Raw genomic sequence first — 21,644 nt, 5'->3', positions numbered from 1 at the left:
CATATAACTATACCAATACTGACACCAAAAGCATAAAGCAATATATATATATATATATATATATATATATATATATATATATATAAAGGAAAAAAGAAGAATGAACGTAATGGTGGTGTTGCAGACCCAGGGATTAAATTAATTAAGCTGTGAATAAGACAAAAAGCTTAATTAACAAAGTGCTCAAACATTGATTGAAAGCCAAGTTCTTTCCGTGGTGGGTTTGTGAACGCAGAGGAAGAACATGAAGAGAGTCAAAATATTCATAGTGCAGACAAAGCTTATCACCTCGCAAAATTCACACACTGACACCGCCACGGTGAAAATCAACTCGATCAAAAACCACAAGCATTCAATCTACGCAGCTCACTAAAATCTCAAAAAAAGGCACTCAAATTTGTCAACTTTTACCTTCAATGAGAGTGGAAAACTGATTCAAGAAGGGATACCTGATCCTTGTACAAATACCCAGCCGCCCCAAACCCACCAATAATCCCAACCAAGAACGGCCCCGCCAAGACAATACCTTTAAGCGCCAACCCACTTTCGCCCTCATCATCATCATCATCACCTCCGCCGCCGATTTTTTCAATCTTGCCGTCGTCGTCGCTCTTGGGATTATTGAAGAGCCACTTGAGGCTCTGCGGCAGAGCAGCGGTGGTCTTCTAGAGGCAGCTGGTCTTGTTCTTGAGAGACGAACATGGCGAGAGGAAGTGGAAGCGGTAGTGGCTGGGTTTGAAGACGAAAGAAGGGTGGGAGGAGGAGAACGGAAGCGGAGGTGGTTAGATTTGGCGTTGGTTCCTTGGGTTTTCCGTTTTTGGGTATTGGATATTGGGTCAGTGGCAATGCCCGTAAATTGGGATGAAACTCAAGCATTTTGGTCATTTTCCATTAAAATTGAGAATCAGACAAGCATCATTTGACTTTTGGGCCTGGGCTCATGTCCTTATTTGTATAAATCTTTTTGAAAGTGAGTTTTCTGTGTTTACATCTTTGGTCATGTGCTACTATGTAATTTTCTAAAATATTATATATACTTGGCATGAGTTTTCCAAAGTAGACGATTAATGGTAAGTCTTCAACTTTATGAAGACAAAGCATAGCAGGCTAGCAGCTCGTTAAGTCTTTTTCGCAAGTACTTAATTATCGTGAGCTGCATGACTACGATTTTTTATTTGATATGTTTTTGCAAAGAGTATATATTACTGAAGAAACCTTAAAAGTAAACAGTTCGATCGAGTACGTCAAGAAATTTTTGAATGCAGATTGATTAATGATTTATAGACCCATCTGTATTTCCTTCCGAATAGTCCTCTAACATGCAGCAACCGAATTTCAAACTCAATTATGCAATACATTCCAATATCATTCAACGACTTTTGGTTTACCTTCTGTTGCAGCAAGAACCACTTGAATCTCTACGTAAACCATTAACCATGTACATACAACTTGACCTAGAAGGCATGGCATACGTTCTCTTTTGCAGAACGTTCGGAATTACACACACGTGGAATGCATAGTGACTAGTACTCATCGAAGAAAACTGAAAATTAAACCGTTCCAATATGTCTTGTGTCGTGACTCATGAGATTTTGGAATCCACGTTGTAGGATGAATCAGTAGATCAAGTGGCTTATACATGCTTGTTTTGCAAAAGGCTAGGGCACCGTCTACATTTCGTTCCAAATAGCCCTCGATCATATGCTGAACTTCTTGCAAAAACTTTCAAACTCAATCCCAGGTTGCAATACATTTGGATGCCGTAATACACCACATTTTGAAAGATCTGTCATCAATGTCGGTCCGTCGACGTTGATAGTTTTCAAGTTCCTTGAGATAATGCATGGCATTCTATATATTTCCATATATAAATGGCTAGTCTGTTCGATTAAACTCAATCCTTTAAACTTGCGCTGTATCCTTTGAATCCTGAATCCCGAAGAACACCACAAACCGCTGCGTACCACCACCATTGAAATCAAACCATCCCTGAATTTCAAACCATCATCACCCTACCTTTTTTTCTTTAAGAAAAAAAAAAAAAAAACTCTTTTTTCAAAGAATTTAGATCCATCTTGAAACCCTACAAAACCCAATCCTGCAAAAATCCCGAATTCCTCAATGACCGGACCTGTAATTGAAGGCGAACAGTCAAATTCCGTGAAGGCAATGGTTCCATCCTCACTAAGTCATCCATCACCACTACACCACCCAACAAGACAACTCTGCTTTCCCAACAAGTGTTGTCTTGAATGAATCCAACTACACCATATGGGCTCCTCTCATGTGGATGCGCATTGGAACACGAGAGAAGGTTGGTTATCTGATCAGAGTGAAGGCTGAACCCGCTATGAATTCTGCAGAGTATGAAGCTTGGGCCACAAACAATGAAAAGGTGAAAGTTTGGCTCATTAACTCCATGGAGTCCTCTCTTATAAACCGATATATTTGTCTTCTTACTACAAAAGATATTTGGAAATCTGTAGAGAAAACCTTTAATGATGATTATGATGAAACTCGGATCTTTAATTTGAATTGAACAAGAAGTGTTTTGAAGCAAAGTAGAATGGACAACCCATTCCTACTTACTACAATGAGTTAGTGGCGATGTTCCAGAAGATCGATCAAAGGGTGGCCTCTCAGAATGATGATGTTGCAGCTGTAGTTCATGAGACTTCAGCGATGTCCAGGATGTGTGTTCACATGTTTTTGAGTGGACTTGACCCAGAGTATGATCAGGTGCGTGATGAAATCCTACTCAAGGAACCTAAATTTTCCTTGGAGTAGAGCTATGCTTACATTCGCAAGGTGCAATCAAAGGAACATGCTATAAGGGATTCGGTGCCTACCGAATCTTCTGTTATGGCTGTTCAACGTAAACCGGGTCCTTCCCCTGGCTTCTCAGGTCCTTCTCTACACCGTCCACTAAGTAAACCAAATCCATATACAAACAAAAAATGCATTATCTATGGGGAATTAGGTCATAGCAAGGAGCGGTGCTATGAAGTGATTGGTTACCCTCATTGGTGGGACTTCACCAAGAAACCGTGAAAGAATATAGGCAAGGCCGCAGTTGCTACTACAGAGGAAGAGCATCTAGACAATGTCTCCGATAATGTAGCGCGATCAGGTATGAAGGGTAAGGTTACTTTAAATAATACATGGATAATTGATACAGGTGCATCTGATCATATGACCAATGACCTAATCTTGTGAAAACCCTTAGACTTTCCCTTGAAAATGTTGTCTCTACTGCTGATGGTACTCCAACTTCGGTCACCGGAGAAGGTTTTATTACTTTATCTGATACCTTAACCCTTGAATCTATCTAGTTGTTCCATCACTAGCTTATAATCTCCTATTTGTTGGAAAATTATTTTAGCTCTTGCATGTATTGTGACCTTCTATCCGTCTTTCTGTGTGTTTTAGGACATTCTGACTCGGCGGATTCTTGGTTATGGTGTTAGAAGGAGAAAATTGTACTACCTGGATCTGACAGAGACTTGAGAGAACCAGAAGCATCTTTTGGGGAAAGCTAATTAGATCAACGGGGTAGAGAATGCGAAGGAAGTTGTATGGTTATGGCATCACCGTTTAGGCCATCTATGTTTTAATTATCTTAAGAAGCTGCAACCTTATTTGTTTTCGGTTGTCAGTGATTTGGATTTCCATTGTGACATTTGTGAACTGGCCAAGAGCCACCGTATTTCATATTCACCAAGTCTTAATAAAAGCCTTGTTCCTTTTATGAAAATTCACTCCGCTGTCTGGGGTCCTGCGAAAATTCCTTTTCTTTTTGGAGCTCAGTATTATGTAACGTTTATTGATTATTGCACTCGCATGATGTGGGTGTCATTACTGAAGAATAAGAGTGATGTATTTGGGATGTTTACCGAATTTCACAAAATGGTAGCAACTCAGTATCAACAATCCATCAGAGTGTTTCAGTCTCACAATGGTGGAGAGTTTGTGAATGGCCCCCCATATGGAATTCGTCATCAAACCTCCAATTCTTATACTTCTCAACAGAATGGTTTTACAGAATAGAAGAACAGGCAGTTGATAGAGTTGTTCATGCTTCCTTGTTTGACATGAATGTACCGCGGTCCTATTGGGGAGAAGCAGTGAAATCAGCAGCATATCTCATCAACCGTACTCCTTCACAGGTAATTGAGTTTCAGAATCCTCATCAGAAGCATCATAAACTTTTGACCATCCCCTCTATGCCTAATTTGGAGCCTCGAGCATTTGGGTGCACAGCTTATGCCCATATATTAAAGTCACAACGGAGCAAACTTGATCCTCATGCAAAGAAGTGTATTTTTATGGGTAATGCAGAGTTTCAGAAGGGCTACAGTTGTTATGACCCACTCACCAACACAATACATATATATCTTGTTGTCTCATTCCGTGAATCTGAGCCATATTACTCAGGGGGGAGCTTTTCGATCTTCCCTTCAGGGGGGGGGGGGGGGGGGGAAGGTTGTGAAGGGAATCCTCGTTCTATTGTTGATTTTGATGTTTTTGAAGACTTTGAAAATTTGGAGGAACAATTTGAAGGTAGAAATTATGAAACAGACAAAAACGATTGATCGTTTGAACCTGACGATCGATCGTTTTTAGAGACAGAAGCTCCCAGTGGACAAAACAATCGATCGTTCAGCCCTAGCAATCGATCGCTTCAACAGGCAGAAATTTTCAATAGCCAAACGATCGATTGTTTTCTGAGACGAATTTTTTGGATAGTTTGGATCAAAATCAAGACGTATCTGAAGCTCATACACAAGATATTCCCCCTTCTACATCACCAACTGAAGATCCCGCTCAGAATGATCCACCTCAGGTACCCCTAAACTTTAATGAGTCTTCTGGGTTAGAAAGTGACGAACCTAGGAAATCACAAAGGGTTACCAAGGGAATTCCTAAGAAACAATATGACCTAGATATCAAAACCAAAGCTAAATACCCTATAGCTAACTTTATGTCTAACCATAGGATTTCTGGGTCACATGCACTTGTTGTTGATCAATTATCTACTGTATCTATTCCTAGTAACCTGCAGGATGCATTGACTGATCCAAAATGGACAAAGGCGATGAATGAAGAATTGGAAGCTCTTCAGAGGAATGCAACATTGGAGCTAGTACCTATGCTGGTTGGAAAGAAGACTAGAGGATGTCATTGGGTGTTTAATGTGAAGCTTAATGTCGATGGAACTATTGATAGATACAAGGCGAGGTTGGTTGCCAAGGGATATACATAATGCTATGGGATTGATTATGAGGAAACTTTTGCACCTGTACGTGACAAAGATCAATACTGTCTGGATTCTAATCTCACTTACTGCAAACAAAGATTGGCCCGGGCACCAGTTTGATGTGAAGAATGCATTTCTTAATGGGAATTTGGAGGAAGAAGTGTACATGGATGTGCCCCCAAGTGTTAAGAATTACCCAAGTGATGTTGGCAAGGTGTGTAAATTGAAGAAGTCTTTGTATGGATTGAAGAAGTCTTTGTATGGCCTGAAGCAGTCTCCAAGAGCTTGGTTTGGAAGATTTTCAAAGTCCATGAGAGCCTTTAGATACAGACAGAGCAATTCTGACCATACCTTGTTTATCAAACGCAAGAATAGTAAGATTACAGCTCTTATTGTGTATGTTGATGACATGATTGTTAAAGGGTTGATCCGAAAGAGATGAATGAATTGCAAAAGTATCTGTCAAACGAGTTTGAAATGAAGGATCTGGGACAACTGAAGTATTTTTTGGGTATTGAAGTTGCTAGGCTAGGTCTAAGAAGGGGATTCCACTTTGACAGAGAAAGTATGTCCTTGATTTACTTGCTGAAACGGGGATGCTGGATTGCAGACCAATCAAGACACCCATTGAGATGAATCACAAACTTGTTATTTATCCTGATCAAGTTCCAACTGATAATGGAAGGTATCAACGTCTTGTAGGAATGTTGATTTATCTTTCACATGCTAGACCTGATATTGCTTATGCTGTGAGTGTTGTTAGCTAGTTTATGCATTATCCTAGTGAAGAGCATATGGGTGCAGTTTTTTGTATTTTGAGGTACTTGAAGATGGCGCCAAGTAAATGGTTACTATTTGAGAAAAAAGGTGAGTTGGAAGTTGTTGGGTACACAGATGCAGATTGGGCTGGTGATAAAACTGACAGACGTTCTACATCTGGGTACTTCACTTTTGTTGGAGGAAACCTTGTCACTTGGCGTAGAAAAAGCAAAAAGTCATTGCCCTATCAAGTGCAGAAGTTGAATTTTGAGGTATGGCACACGAAGTCTGTGAAATGTTGTGGATCCGTAATGTCCTGAAAGACCTGGGTTACAGGCTTAAAAGGGCTATGAATTTGCATTGTGATAATATAGCTGCCATTGAGATTGCACATAATCTAGTTCAGCATGATTGAACAAAGCATGTGGAGGTTGACCGTCATTTTATTAAATAAAATCTTGACATAAAGGTTATTCGCTTTCCATTTGTAAACTCAAAGAAGCAGTTAACTGATGTTCTTACTAAAGGAGTGTCCAGGAAGATATTTGACAACTCGATTGACAAGTTGGGCATGATAGACATTTATACACCAACTTGAGGGGAAGTGTAGAATCGCTGTAAATCTGTATATAATTAGGATTAAGATATCCTGTAATTATGGAAAGATTGTTTCCTATTAGAGTTAGACTACTTCTTTGTATTTGTATAATGGGGGTTGTGAGATGAATAGAATCATCGAATTAACCCTGAATTGAAGTATTCTTTTCTACTCATTGCATGTCTATAAAGGCCTTTTGCCATGAATGTTGAACATTGGGTGGTGATGGTGGCGGAAAGACGACTAACTTACTCCTAGACGGTGGTAGCGAGTACATCTTATAGAAGATCGAGCACGTCCCTCTCTGTAATATATACAGACATGAGCAAAGAGACTGGGAAGTCCGTAAAAGAGTACTTGAACCCCTCATGTTAGTGGAAGAAACAGAACCCCCCTGAAAGGGATTGCACAACACATTCATACGTGTAGTTTATAATTATCTGATTCGATATAATGTCTCCCTACCATTTTAATTCTTTGCAAGAAAAACATTCTATTTTATGCATGGCGAAGAGTGAAAGAGTTACGTGAAAAATGAGAAAACCAGAAGAATAGAGACCAATCTGGGAAACGAAATGAATTCCAAGGTTGCAAGATTGTATTGATAGATTGTTGAGTACAGGTATTTATACTATAGCAATTAAGTTGGAACATTACAATTTTACCCTTAACACCCTCCCTCAAGCTGATGGGAGAGCAGCTACCATCAGATTGCATTAGAAAATAGCTACAGACTTCAGCAACACAGTAATCTGTAATATTGGTTTCAACCAGGATCAATGAGTGGCAGTGATTGGCATGACTTCGGAGGATAAGAGGCCTGCCTACAACGTAGTCCAGATTTTTCTGAAGTAGATAAGAGTCGCCAAGTGCCTTGTGTTGGAAAAGCTTTAATTTCCTTAAGCAATTCTCGATGCCATTCGGAAAGATCAGAGGAAACTACAGTTGCATTATCAATATGCAAGGGAAGACTTTGAGTAGCATCCGGGACATAAGTTGGAGGCTGAAAGGTATAGGTATGCATGTACAAGCATTTTGCGGCACTGTGACCTGTCTTCATACAAGGTGTATGAAGCTATAATTTGCCGAGGAGCAGACCTTTGAGGACAAGTTCCAGCAAGGTGTCCAAATTGTTTACATATTTGACAAATTTTATCAGAACACACACTTGGAGAGTCACTAGATCTTGCTTGAGAAACTTGATTATTGTGCACAAATGGATCACTTCTCCCACCATCAGAATTGAACCTATTTCTCTGTCCATAGACACCATTATTCTTATCTTGACCACAATGATTTTGACATGAAAAAGTATCATGTGGTACAATAAGTCCTTCATCGTATTGGATACTACCATTAGGTTGAATGAATCCTGTGTTGACTTGTGACTGAACCAAACCATTATTATAAGGAGAATAACCAACATTTTGAGGTTGAACATTGAACATGTATGGTGAAGGAGAAGGACTAATGATGCAGCCATCAATACTGTCTGGATTCTAAAAAAGGTAAAATTATAAGCCCCTCGAATCATGACATCAGTTGATGAATCTACCATATCAATTAGGGTAAACTAAGAGCAACTCTAACAGCTTCGTCATACTTTGATTTTTCTCTATTGTAAGGAAAAATGAGCCTCTTTTGCTCCAACAGCCTATAACTATCCCCATTTTAGGGATAGTGAGGAAAGTGAAAACAAAATTTCCTGAATTTACAGCAATCTCAAAAATTAATATTGTGTCTGTGTACATATATAGGCCGATATTAGCTAGCTAAAGAGAGCGCTCCTCTAATTTTAAACATTGCAGACGTTTTTTGATTTCTATGTCAACTAATTTAATTATCGCAACAAATTCAGTCTTTAGGGTTGTATTTAGGAATCGATCGTTCATGCAATGAAAAAAAAAAAATCAGACAAATCCACAGTTCTTTCGTCATTTAAATTATACAAACAAGTTATTAAACAAACTTCAATTTCTCTAATTTTTTTTCAAAATGTGTCCACATGAGAATACTAGATTGACTATGAAGATTTTAGACGTGGAGGCTCAAGAGACGCACAAATATGATATAGATCATACATGTACGTATTCTTGAATGTATATATACAATTATTGTAAAGGTCTGTAGTACTGCGCGTTGCCTTCCATCCCACAGTACTGCTCAGCAATATCTACCAAGTACGTACAGGACCACGTACATGATATACATTGTCACATACCTACACTCGCAGTAAAGACCACCAAAATATATTCGCGTACACCATTAATTTATTAAGAGAACTCACTTTATCAACTGTTATATGCATCTGTTTGGCTCCAAAACCAGCTTGGGTAGCAAACAGTGTCACGCCCCTGATTTTTAACAAAAATAAAAATTGATATATATAATCCCATAATTATACATGCGTGAACGTTCAGTCATCAATACAAATACCTGGAACATCTTTCCCTTAAAACAAGTATATACTGATGCTCTGAACCAATCCAAGTTAATATACACTCGCTCCACAGAGTTATATATTACACAAATTTACGAATTAAATTGCCATCACAAAATAAAACGTAAATGCTCCTCAGAGTTTTGCTACATAACGGAAGTCATAAAAATGGCAAAGCCAACAAAATCTGCTTCCTACCCGTAATGCTGCCAGCACACCACCTCAGCTTCAGCCACGATTACTCTGACCTGCAGGATTTACCCCTACACAATTCCATTGAATAGTGCACCGGGTTGCCACACAACAAACCCGGTAAGCTTATGAAGCTCGTATGAGTAAACTCAAAACCACAAAGCAAAACACATTCTTCAGTCACCTCAACCTAACAACGATAAGCACATAACTCACAATTGGAACCATTTGTTCCAAAGTCTTCCACCACATGCTTACGTAGGTCACATCGTGACTAAATCACATGCTCAGGTTCCCAACCTAGCATCCAATTACACAAATTCCAGTCAAACAAAACCTCGTCAGGTAGTGTTTGGAAATCTCTTAGCTCACAACGGCGAGCCACACAGATCACACTCATTTCCTTCCCACCGGAAGTCCTTGTCATCATCATGACATCAAAGGTGAAAACAATAAATCACCTTCCTATCCTCACACAGAGTACAATCGTCATCACTATGACCTTAAAGATCAAGCAAAACAAATCATAGTAACCCCTGCGTGCAATTTAGTTCAGGAAGTCACAACAAAACAAGCAAAACAATTCATAGTAACCCCTGCGTGCAATTTAGTTCAGGAAGTCACATTAAGACAAGCAAAACAATTCATAGTAACCACTGCGTGCAATTTAGTTCAGGAAGTCACATTAAGACAAGCATACTAGACTCAAAATGTTGCACCGATTACGATCACCATCTGTGACCTAATCCCAATCACCATCTATGACCAAGTCTCAATCACCTACCTGGATCTGTCACCGTCCGTGACTAAATATCGATCACCATCTGTGATCCGTTACCATCTGTGACTCAATATCGATCACCATCTGTGATCCGTCACCATCTGTGACTCAATATCGATCACCATCTGTGATCCTTCACCATCTGTGACTCAATATCGATCACCATCTGTGACTCAATATCGATCACCATCTGTGATCTGTCAATATCGATCACCATCTGTGATCCGTCACTATCGATCACTCAATATCGATCACCATCTGTGATCAGTCACCATCTGTGACTCAATATCGATCATCATCTGTGATCCGTCAATATCGATCACCATCTGTGATCCGTCACCATCTATGACTCAATATCGATCACCGTCTGTGATCCTTCACCATCTGTGATCATCCAACTCATCACACAGATTCCACCAATACATATATATATATATATATATCACGCAAATATATATATACATGGTCATCCACTCAGGAATGCCACTAATACCACTATAGTCACAGTTAATCCCATAACTCCAAGACAATATGGTAATTAGGCTCATAACATATATCGTGAGATTTACTCACCTTGAATTTCCTGCTGCGTCTTCAATACAGAACAAAGCAGCCAATCACAATAGCAGTCCAAAGAATACTTCGTCAAGTACCTAAGGAAACACAACTCTAATTCAGTTAACGAATCACAATGAATAACGTTCAAAACCCTAAATCGAACCAAAATTCCCAAGGTGACGCCAATCGAGGCGAAACCACATTCGAGACCTCCCAAAGTCTCTGGAACACTTCCACGATCAATGTGTCCTAGCCGCAAGTCGATCCGATGCTTAAATCCTCAAGGACTTGAATAAATTCACTGATATGAAACGGTAAAAATCATAACAAATCCATACGAACTCCAAAATCTGCATATTATATATCAAAACGCTCGTATCGACGAGTAGAAGATATATAGTACCAGAAAAAGTTCCTTACATGGCCGGAACACCGCCAGAACGCCGCCACAGGCGGTGGCGCACCCCTGCCGGCCAAAACTCAATATTTCACAAAACTCCCAACATCAAAAAGCTTCATCTAAGCATGCTTGTGAACTTTCATAACTAGCTCGAAGTCAGAAAACAAGCCTAAGGGATCGAAAACTACCTCACAAGCTTTGGATCCTTGCTCAAACTGAGTTGAATTGATTTCCACGTAAATCGACCCAAACAAACACCAAGGATCGATCAAGGAGGCTGCTCTGAGCTCCCTAAGCTTGGCCCAAAGCCTTGCCGTCGCCGGAGCTGCGTTTTCCGGTCAGGTCGGAAAACCTACGTCTGCACCGCCTTGCTGCACCTCCTCCGCCATGAATCGTCGCTAGAGTCTGCCACAGAGACGACCGCACAAGGGAGGCGAACCGTTCTGTGCAGATTTTAAGGCCGGAGGTCGCCGGAGAATGGAGTTCCGACCGGGTCGGAATACCAAGTTCGGGTCGGGTCAGTCGAAAAACCCAGATACCGAAGGTATCAGTCGAGAGAGAAGAGAGAGAGAAAAACTGAGGGTTTCCGGAAGAGGAAACCAAATGAAAATAGTAAGTTTCCCATTCGGGAAACTTCGATTTATACCAAAGTGGAAACTTCTTCCAATGGCCATAACTTTCTCATACGAACTCCGATTCTCGTGTTCCGCATGTCCACGAACTCGTATCGACGTGCTCTACAACTTTCGTGAAGGAAGTTTTCGGAGAATCCGAACGTATCAAAAGTCAACCTTAGCAACCCCCCTAAAGTCATACTTTTCGAATAAAAATTCGTCCGAGACACTTCCGCTCCGTCCACGAGCCACGAAACCGACGATACCCACAATTTAAATTCCGAAAAATCCTCGGAAAGTAAATACGAATTTCCGGGGCATCACAAACAGTCTCTTTTTGAATGCGCGAGCGTGCCAACACCTTTCGGTGTAGTGGTCAGGGCGTCCCTTGACCTGACTTCTTGATCAAACGCTATGGACGAGGAGAGCACCAACCTCGTCACCAGGTTCTTTTCTATGCCTTTCAGAAAAGGACTTCTTGCCTTACGGGTAAGGACTTGTGGTGTGATCTCTTGTGTCACCGAGTCGATACTTAGTGTTGTAGACTAAGCAGAGCAATCACCGGGAAGTAGGAGAAAGCACGGGTTTGCTAAAGCGTGACTTTAGCTTCGCTGGGTTGCGAGGGCGTTACCCTTGCTTCGCTGGTTTCAACTAGATTGAAGGTAGGTTTGCTCTGGAGAGACTTTGATAATCGTTGAGATTGATTTGAGAGTTGTGTGTTGTTGTGTCCTTGAACCCCGGTATTTATATCTAGGGTTTCGACTGTTCCTTACCATAGAAGGATTATTGACTGAAGATTCCTAATTGGTCTCTGCTACTCGATTCCTATAAGGGCTCGTTTTCCTTATAGATTTCGGAATGGGCGAAGCTGTAACCCAAACCCAAGTAGACTTAATTTTGGGCCGCAAGTATCGGCCCGCTACGTTGAACCCCCTTAAGGGATCTTGCCAAAAATTCTTTTGGGCTCAAACAACATCTAGCTAGTGTGTTTCTAGTGTTGCAGTGGTGATAAACGGAGAATGGAAGAGCTCTATCGATAACTGGTCATCACATGCATTCTCTTAGGAGAGATGGCTTAATTTGCTCTACACTTATAATTTTTTCTTAGTTGTAATCATTTTTTGATAAATATTGACTACGATTTTCAGCCTGATGTTGTCTTTCAAAAGAATTTAAATTTAAAAAGCAAACGATTTGAATCATGTTGTCTTTATGCATATCATGTGTCATATTTCTTTCCAAATAGTCCCCATATATTATCTTATCATGCATAATATCGGAATAGATTCCACTCAGGTGTGAATATTTAATGACCACACATTCTCTATGTCACCTAATATAAATTATCCATGCATGCGACTTCAAAATTTTCCACATATGTGAGAGCGTGAGAGCGTGAGAAAATGTGGAGTGTTATTCTCCCACATTAAAATTTAAGGACCTTGAAATGGACAAACACACACACACAAAAGCGATACGTGTAACTGAATCTTCCACACAATAATACAGAACTCATGAATATTACTGATCATGCATCTTCTGAATTCAGAAAAGCTGAAAGGCATTGAGATCCACATGATCTACATTACTCGGTTGAAATGGTCCGTGATGGTTCGCCTTCCAATATTCCGACCTTAATAAAGCATCCTCCAAGAATATCCAATCTTGATCAAGCTCATCGGTTCCCTGTTCAACTGGGAAATAATCAAGAGGGCTGAATCCTCCTTCTCCATCCGCCGCCGCCACATCTGTGCTTTTCAACTCGTTGGATAAGTACATGTCAAAATCCATAACAAAAGTAGCAGACGAGTTCGGCAGCTCTTGATGGTGAAGATCAGCCACTACTGAAGAAGAAGAGGATATTGCCTTTTCAATTTCATGATGATGGGAGTTGTCTATGGTACTGTTATCATCAAGAGCAATAGTAGATGGGATAACTAGGTCCTTCATGAGCTCAAATGCTTTTGTTCGAATGGCCTTGTTTTGATCTTCCGTGTAAATTATATCCTCAGCTTCTTTTAATTTCTTGCTAGGATATTCATCATGCTGATGATGATGATGATGATCATGAGCCTCAATGTCATTGTGTGGAGCTTGCTGTAATAACCTCTTGCTCAAATTAGTATTCCAATGATTCTTTATTTCATTGTCTGTTCGTCCACTCGTCCAGGCAATCTTCCGGCTACAAGGGTCCACCTAATTCAATCAATGTATACACCTATCATAAACGTCTTAACCAATACAGTACTGTAAAATATATTATATTCGTACTTATAATATATATTATGTAGTATAGCTAGCTAGGTTTCGAGAGATTGAAGAATAAGAAGAAATAGAGAGAGATGCAGAAGTGAAAAAGAGGACTACGTACTGTACCTCGATATACAAAAATACATATATATATATTCTCATATTCTGTATTATAAATATGTATGTACACCTAATACGACCAAGTCCTAACACATATATACCTGTTTCCAAGAAGATTGTGTAGTCTAAAAATGAGTTCATCTTCATCGGCAGAAATGTTTCCTCTCTTGATATCCGGCCTAAGATAATTCAGCCATCGCAGTCTGCAGCTCTTTCCGCACCGGTTTAACCCTGCATAACATACAGATCGAAACTGTTAAATGTTTATTAGGTTACTGATGGATCGATCTCAACTATACGTATGCATTTATATTATCACCAGCTCTCTGAGGAATGTCTCTCCATTTGCCTTGTCCATGTGTTTCTACGTAGTGAACGAGGACTTCATCTTCCTCAACAGACCATGCTTCCTTTTTTACCCCTTGTTTGTTACAGCAGGGTTTTCTTCCCATCTCTATCTCTCTCTGGTTCTCTCTTATTTCTTGTTACGTAGTACGTCGAGTAGAAACTTCCATCAAACACACTGTAATTAAGATGAATGTTGAAGTCGAAAGTAGATGTGCAAGCTGCAGAGACATAAATATATCTATATATATATATATATATATAGAGGCCCGATCAAGGGCGGACGTCCGCACATACAGATCCTATCCAGAGCGGAGCTCCGCTTTGAAAATTAACGTGTGAAGTTCGAGTTTTCGGTCACTTTTCGGTCGCAGATCCACATCTCGACCGTTCAGTTTTTAGATACTAGTGTACGTATAGATCGTCTCTGCAAATTTTCAGCCAAAATGATGATCGTTAAGACATTGATAAGTGCCTTAAAGCTAGTACGGTTTAGGTTGACAGATTCAGTCCGTCCATTGGTTTAAACGAGTTAGATGCCTTAATGATCATCAATTTGGCTGAAAATTTGCAGAGATGATCTATACAGAAGTACCTAAAAACTGAACGGTCGAGATGTGGATATGCGACCGAAAAGTGATCGAAAACTCGAACTTCACACTTTAATTTCAAAGCGGAGCTCCGCTCTAGATTGGATATATATATATATATATATAGCATAACACATACTTTATTGTGCATTATGCTTATTGCACTGTTTGATCGAAGGCCACACGCAGCTAGCAATATCCGCTACAGAACCACTAAAATCTCTACAAAATACGTGCTTGACTGTTCTTCTTTTTTCTCTTTCTATTTTCGAAACGTAAAGAGAAATGTCCTTTAACAAAACAAACGGAAAATTAATTCTTGAGGTAGGATTGAATTAGTAGAAAGAAATGTTCGACACGTACAAGTTGATATGTTTGTTGAGAATATATACATCCCACATGGGAAAAATTGGACATTGCCTATGGGTTTATAAGGGTTTGGGCCACTCCATCCATCGCCAATTGGTTTTGGATGTGAACCCCAGATTACTTTATCAATGTTTATGATGAAAATTATAACAGCTTGTCCATGTCGGAACCCATTTATTCTTGGCTTTGACGAAAAAGATATAGTCATCATAGCCCTCCACAGAGGAGGTGGAGAATTGTCGGAAGAAAAATCCCATATGAACCATGTGATTATATGGTTGGATGGTAATGCCAAGAGAACATAATTGAAGTGTGGTTGGAACAAAAAGGTCGGTAATAAAATTTGGTAAAATATCTTTCCATAAAAAGTTTGCTTTCATTACTTGTTGTATCTTCTGAATCTTAGGGGACGGACTCTTCTGAAATGTTGACACGTTCTTCTTTCTGCTCAAGCTAAGGTCCTTCCCATCAAATTAATCCAGGAGATAAGATGTATATGTGAACCACTTATATTGTGTGACTTAAATAAGTAACGTGCTCATTGTTGTCTCAAAACGCTAGCCTTCAGTTGTATATAACCGTTGAATAGTAACGTACACATTGTTGTCCTGACAAGCTAGCTAGCTAGCTTTTAGCTATATATGAATGTCGAATGTTCGACAGGTGGGTATGGTGACAAAGAGGATGACTAACTAGAAATTGTGATCAAGCCTTACGCAGTTGCATCACGACCCTTTTTTGTAATATCTGCAGACAATTGCAAAGAGAGGGATTGACTTAGACGCAGAGATCAGTCGACCCCTCGTGTTAATGGAAGAAATAGAACCACTAATCGACCACTAGCTAGCGTGAAAAAGCCCGTAAAGGGATTGTAGAGAACATTCAAAATTTCATATATACGTGCATAATAATTTTCATTCAATTTTGTCCATCCCTACAATTTTCATTCTCTGCAGGCAAAGAATAGTTCCCCATATGTAGAAGTTTCTGATATAATTATGATTCAGGAATGAATGCAAAATGAAATAACCTCACAATGTGATAGTTCATAGTTGATAATCTGATATACACTGACAAAGCGCAACACCCAAAACAAATTCCAGCAACCAAATTTCAAACTCAAACCCTGTACATTACATCCGATAATTAAAACCTTATTTCAAAACATAGTTAATAGTATGAATTACCGGAATCAGATAATGTATCTCCAGACACTTGCAGGGACGGAACCACATAATCAAGAACAATCACGCTATCCAAATACTCCCTAACCTTGTCCTTCTCCACCTCCTCCATCTCCTGCTTCGAATCCACCTCCTCCATCTCGCTCACTCCCTTAAAAACCGCCACCGACGCGATCGAATACCCTCTGGCCCTCCCCGGCGAGAAGTTCTCTCCGACGCTAATCTGCCCCGCCTCTCCCAACTTCCCCTTAATTCCTCTAATCACCTCCAAAACCTCACCTTTAGCCGCCTCCCCCAACTCCTCCTTCAACTTCAAAACCGCGACCCGGATCGCGGACCCGGGGGACAAGGCCACAGTGCCCGTCAGCCCATCCGCGACCCAGTCAACGGCCATGATGTCATCAACGATAGGGAGGCCTAAATCCTTGACGACGCTGATGTGGCCCGGGTGGACGGTATAGGCGGCGAGGTCGTCTTTTGTCTTGTAGCGGCTGTGGAGGAGGTGGGTGAAGGCGAAAGGGGAGGATCGGGTGCGGAGGAGGGGACCGGCGGTGAGGTGGAGAGTAAGATCAAGCGAGCTCAGGCCGTTGAGGCCGTTGACCCATGCGTTGACCTTGGAGGGGTCGGCGTTGTCTCTGACCTTGAAGAGGACGATGTGCTCGACGACGGTTTGGGCGGCCGGCGATGACGACATCCTGATGAAATAGTGCGATGGGGTTTGGGAGGTGAGAGAGAGTGCGCGAGAAATGAAATGGGGTTGGAATAGGTTTATAGTGATCTGCGTTTACTGATAGTGATGGCGGGAAGCTCCGGTACTAAATTGGGGCCAATTTTTTTTTTTTTTTTGGCGGACCCCTCATGCCAATTTGAACTTCATGAAAACCACATATACAAGAGGGAGAAAGACTTGCGTGGGGCACCCGCACCACGTGGCAATGCGGCAGACCAATCACTGCCTAGCAGGGGAGTCTTTTGGGTATTGTACATTTAAGGAGCAGGGGCATTTTTGGAAAAGAAAAAAAAAATCTTTGTTCTGATTGGGTGGCCCTAATGCCACGTGGTGGGGAAACCCCCACCTAAGAATTTCTCTACAAGAGGTCGGTGTATGTATAGGCTCATTCTAGAGAGGACAATGGAAAATGTAATTTTTGAAGACGTCCACCCAATACCGTGTAAATCAAGAGACAGGGTTGTCATTGTTTTAGGTTCGTCTCAAAAATCATTCATGAGAAAAGCCAAATTGAAACCATTTAACCATTTGGTTGGCATCTCAGGTTTATCCGATTACAGAGGTCACCTGTTGGAAACCACCTCCCTACTCTATGAATCAACTCTCCATATTCTTGGTCCCTTGCCCAGCGGGGGCTTCATTATGAAGGGCTTCCTGTTATGTTTACAGGGCGAAATGGGCCCTTAGATTTGGGATCAAAACACAATCCTTTGGTCATACAGCAAGAAATGCGTTGCAAAAGTCTGATATATGGGTAATGATCCGTGGCCTAATAATTTTATTCGGTTTGGGGTTGCAGCATATGCAGCGGATGGATGAAGCGCACAGTGCAACAAACTAAAATACACTAAATAGCTTATAGCTTTAGGGCTAGAACCCCAAAAGTAACGAACTGTCTATATCTTTTAAAGCCTAAAAAAGTCAGTTTACCTTTTAGCCTCTAGAGAGTAGAGACTAGAGGTGCATATGCCCTGCTCTTGCATCATCCTGTATCTTTACCTGCTCTTACATCACAAACCAAGAAAGTAATTGAAGAAAGGTTGACTTGAAAAATTGGGAAACACAAATGCATGGGATGAAATTATGAATGCAATTGAAAGTCTAGACATGCATGATGCATGATGCATCAAGCATCAATCATAATATGTGATAGTCTGATAGGTCAATAGTTGATACAGAGAGTGTTGAGAACGCCCAACACCTGAAACCAAATTCCAGCAGCCAATTTTTGGTAAACACCTTATTTCACCAAAACCACACAACATTATTTAGAGGACGGACAATGTGAAATTACCCAAATCCGATAGTTTTCACTTTTCAGAGACTTGCAGATTGGGGCGATGGAACAACATAGTCAAGAACAATGACGCTGTCCAAGTACTCCCTAACTTTGTCCTTCTCCAGCTTCGCCAGCTCCTCCTTCGAATCCACGGCCTCCATCTCGCTCACTCCCTCGAAGAAAACCGCCACTGAAGCAATCGAATACCCTTTAGCCCTTGCCGGCGAGAAGTTCTCTCCCACACTAATCTGCCCCACCTCTCCGAACTTCCCCTTAATCCCTTTAATCACCTCCAAAATCTCACCTTTCGCCGCCTCCCCCAGCTCCTCCTTCAACTTCAAAAACGTGACCCGGATCGCGGACCCCGGCGAAGGACCCACCGGGCCCGTCAACCCATCCGCGACCCAGTCAACGGCCATGACGTCATCGCAGATCGGGAGAACGGACTCCTTGACGACGCTGAGGTGGCCCGGGTGGACGGTATAGGCGGCGAGGTCGTCTTTGGTCTTGTAGCGGCTGTGGAGGAGGTGGGTGAAGGCGAAGGGGGAGGATCGGGTGCGGAGGAGGGGACCGGCGGTGAGGTGGAGGGTGAGATCGAGGGAGGTCAGGCCGTTGAGGCCGTTGACCATGGAGTTGACCTTGGAGGGGTCGGTGTCGTCTTTGACCTTGAAGAGGACGATGTGCTCGACGACGGAGGATGACGACATGGTGACGGTGGCGAAATTGGAGATGCGGGTTTTGGGGAAAGAGAGGAAGTGGTGGTGTTTGGGATGTGAGAGGGAGCGAGAGAATGGAAGGGGGTTTAACTTTAAGAAGGAGCGAGTGGCCTTGAGACACACAGTCGCCGTCATATCCGGAGGAGAATGCAATCGGAGTGGGTGAGTTAGTGATCTGTGTTTACTTTGATCTTTGATAGTGATGTGAGGGCAGCTCCGGTTCTAGATTGGGCCCGTTTACAATTCTATCTTTGAACTAACTCGGGCCCAAGTTAATTTTATTAGCAGATGATAGTACTGGACCTGTTTAAAGTTGGAGATGCAAGTTTACCCTTGTTTTTTTTTTTTTTTTTTTTTTTTTACAGAAAATGAGCCCAATTCCCTGGTTTTCCAAAAATATCGAAAATTCTTCTACACACGGCGGTGTAAGTCCACAAACACCAACTATGTAATCTCAGCCGTCTATATGTGGGGTCCGTTATTTATCACTCAAAATCATTCAATCTCAGCGGTGCGTGTATCTTCACGCCGTGTACCGAAGACTCTCTGAAAAACTATATATGGATGCAAGTTATTTTGTGTTTTGATGCTGGAAAAGAGTCTAGGGTTGAAGAAAAAATTGGTATGCTGGAAATGGCACACATTAATTGTCACATTTGTCATCTTAAAGAAAGGAAATGTCGCAATTATATACGAAAAAAAATTGTGGAAGTTGAGGCACTGGAATTCAAAACCAAAGCCCGAATATGGCTGATCTCTGTGTCTCGTTGGTGTAAAGACATGGATCCAACACTCCTCTTATAAGTTATAACTATCTCTGTTTGAGTGAGTGAGATTTTGGGACACATATTGTATGAGTTTTCGCATGCCTCTTGATTTTGTGTCTATATCTACTATTTTGTTATTTAATTTGAGGAGCTGTGCCCAAATCTAATCAAATGTTTTCAATCCATCTCATTTTATCGATTTATCGAGATTAAATTTGTAACATTTTGCTGAAAATTCTATCATTGCTAATAAGCTCTTGCTCGATCATGCTGTGTTCAAAGCATAAAAATTTAACAATGGATCAAAGTTTACAAGTCCAATAATAATCACATTCCTCTATGATATTTAGGATCACTTCATCCAACAGCCAATGTTCAGAAATTTATGCTTACAACGGCACAACGCAATGAAGATTGCAACCTCTTTATTACATTTTGCATATGAATGTTTATGAAACGATGCATGGAAATTCTGTTACATTTGTAGATTGAACAATGGTTTATGTGGAAGCTGCTAGCAGCTGCTTCACCTTTTCAATGTATTCAGCAATCGCTTCTTCTTGGCTCTTTCCTGAGTAACATTCACATACAATAAGTTGATAACAGTACTAACAAGAGATAGATGCACTATATTCTGAAAAATAATTCAATGATAAATTATAGTTAGTGTTATGTTATTTGTATTAGCTAGCTAGGTACCTTCAACTGCTTTCCAAGCATCCCATTTGGCCCTCTCAGTTGGGCTAAAGAACCCAGGTCGATCTGCATCACCAACATAAGGATTAAGGTTTGTGGGTAAATTATGCAAAGTAAACTTATTAAGGGGTTTACGACTACTAACTAGTATTTACGGAGCCGATGGTTGCTTGCTTGTATAGGCCGTAGAGTACTAGTTTATCTGCATCCTTTGTTGTTGAGGGCAGAGACTTGGCCTTCTCTGCATACTCTTTAAATTCCTCCTAAATTAGGACCATGCAAATAACACATCAATTAGTTGACTTGTATTCAGGAAGAGAGAGAGAGAGAGAGAGACGAAGTGGTGTTAGCTCAGTGATTATAGCACCCACTACCTAGGATCCAGGTTCTGGGTTCGAGTCACTATGAGAGTAGGAGTGAAATCTTTTGATCCTCTTTGAATATATAAAGAAAACAAAAAAAAGGAAGAGAGAGAGAGAGAGAGAGAGAGTGAACCTGAAGAGCCTGAGCCATTGTAGAATGATAGAGATTAATGCTGGCAATGAAGGAGGTTAAGTAGTGTGAATGAATGGTTGTTATGAGTTGTGGGTCTTTGATCTTGGTGGTGGGCGAGATTGACAAAGAAGTTTTTGTATACATATACACGTCTTGATGATTACAATGAATCTACATAATAACATGGGGCATATGGAGTACGTAGCTAGCTAGCTCCACTGCTCCAGTGGTACAAATTACAGAGGCACCAAAACATTGATTGGACTAACCGAGGAACGAGTACTTCTGGTCCACCACAATATTTAGGTAGCTTCATACAAATATAATTGTCAGGGTCATTATTTCCCCTCTGCCTTGTTTCTTCTGAGACAAGGTACATATTGCCACTATATACTGGGTGCACACATACGATAGGATTTCATATTGCGACTGCACATTACTGGTTACTGGCTTAGTGCTTACCCGATATGTAGGGACGTTATGTTGTAGCGAAAGTTTTACAAC

At 40.9% G+C, this 21,644-nt stretch overlaps 3 protein-coding genes and 1 pseudogene across 3 annotated transcripts; all 4 read right to left on the bottom strand.

Moving 5' to 3' along the window:
* Positions 1-12,997: 12,997 nt before the first annotated feature.
* LOC133727098 (transcription factor MYB1-like) lies at positions 12,998-14,451 on the bottom strand (annotated as a pseudogene).
* Positions 14,452-16,294: 1,843 nt separating this feature from the next.
* LOC133713785 (stress-response A/B barrel domain-containing protein UP3-like) lies at positions 16,295-17,286 on the bottom strand. Its single transcript, XM_062139814.1, has one exon. It carries the CDS (start codon positions 17,149-17,151, stop codon positions 16,444-16,446), a length of 708 nt encoding a protein of 235 aa, XP_061995798.1. The 5' UTR covers positions 17,152-17,286; the 3' UTR covers positions 16,295-16,443.
* Positions 17,287-18,260: 974 nt separating this feature from the next.
* Positions 18,261-19,363, bottom strand: LOC133713775 (stress-response A/B barrel domain-containing protein UP3-like). The gene has a single exon (XM_062139806.1). It carries the CDS (start codon positions 19,315-19,317, stop codon positions 18,505-18,507), a length of 813 nt encoding a protein of 270 aa, XP_061995790.1. The 5' UTR covers positions 19,318-19,363; the 3' UTR covers positions 18,261-18,504.
* Positions 19,364-20,222: 859 nt separating this feature from the next.
* On the bottom strand, positions 20,223-21,241 carry LOC133713791 (acyl-CoA-binding protein-like). The gene is made up of 4 exons (XM_062139823.1): positions 21,141-21,241; positions 20,791-20,908; positions 20,649-20,711; positions 20,223-20,520 (listed from the first exon to the last, which is right to left on the bottom strand). Exons 1-4 carry the CDS (start codon positions 21,156-21,158, stop codon positions 20,450-20,452), a joined length of 270 nt encoding a protein of 89 aa, XP_061995807.1. The 5' UTR covers positions 21,159-21,241; the 3' UTR covers positions 20,223-20,449.
* Positions 21,242-21,644: the final 403 nt, after the last annotated feature.

This window comes from Rosa rugosa, chromosome 1 (genome assembly GCF_958449725.1).
Source record: "Rosa rugosa chromosome 1, drRosRugo1.1, whole genome shotgun sequence".
In the NCBI taxonomy this organism is placed as follows: Eukaryota; Viridiplantae; Streptophyta; class Magnoliopsida; order Rosales; family Rosaceae; genus Rosa; species Rosa rugosa.
The sequence above is the reverse complement of the archived record's forward strand: the minus strand, read 5'-3'. Positions and strand labels throughout refer to the sequence as shown.

Coding starts and splice junctions, on each gene's coding strand:
- LOC133713791 (XM_062139823.1), bottom strand. Junction 20,712..20,790: donor CATCGGCTCCGTAAATACTA/GTTAGTAGTCGT, acceptor TTGGTGATGCAG/ATCGACCTGGGTTCTTTAGC. Junction 20,521..20,648: donor TGCTTGGAAAGCAGTTGAAG/GTACCTAGCTAG, acceptor AATGTTACTCAG/GAAAGAGCCAAGAAGAAGCG.
- LOC133713785 (XM_062139814.1), bottom strand. CDS start 17,151: ATGTCGTCATCGCCGGCCGCCCAAACCGTCGTCGAGCACATCGTCCTC.
- LOC133713775 (XM_062139806.1), bottom strand. CDS start 19,317: ATGACGGCGACTGTGTGTCTCAAGGCCACTCGCTCCTTCTTAAAGTTA.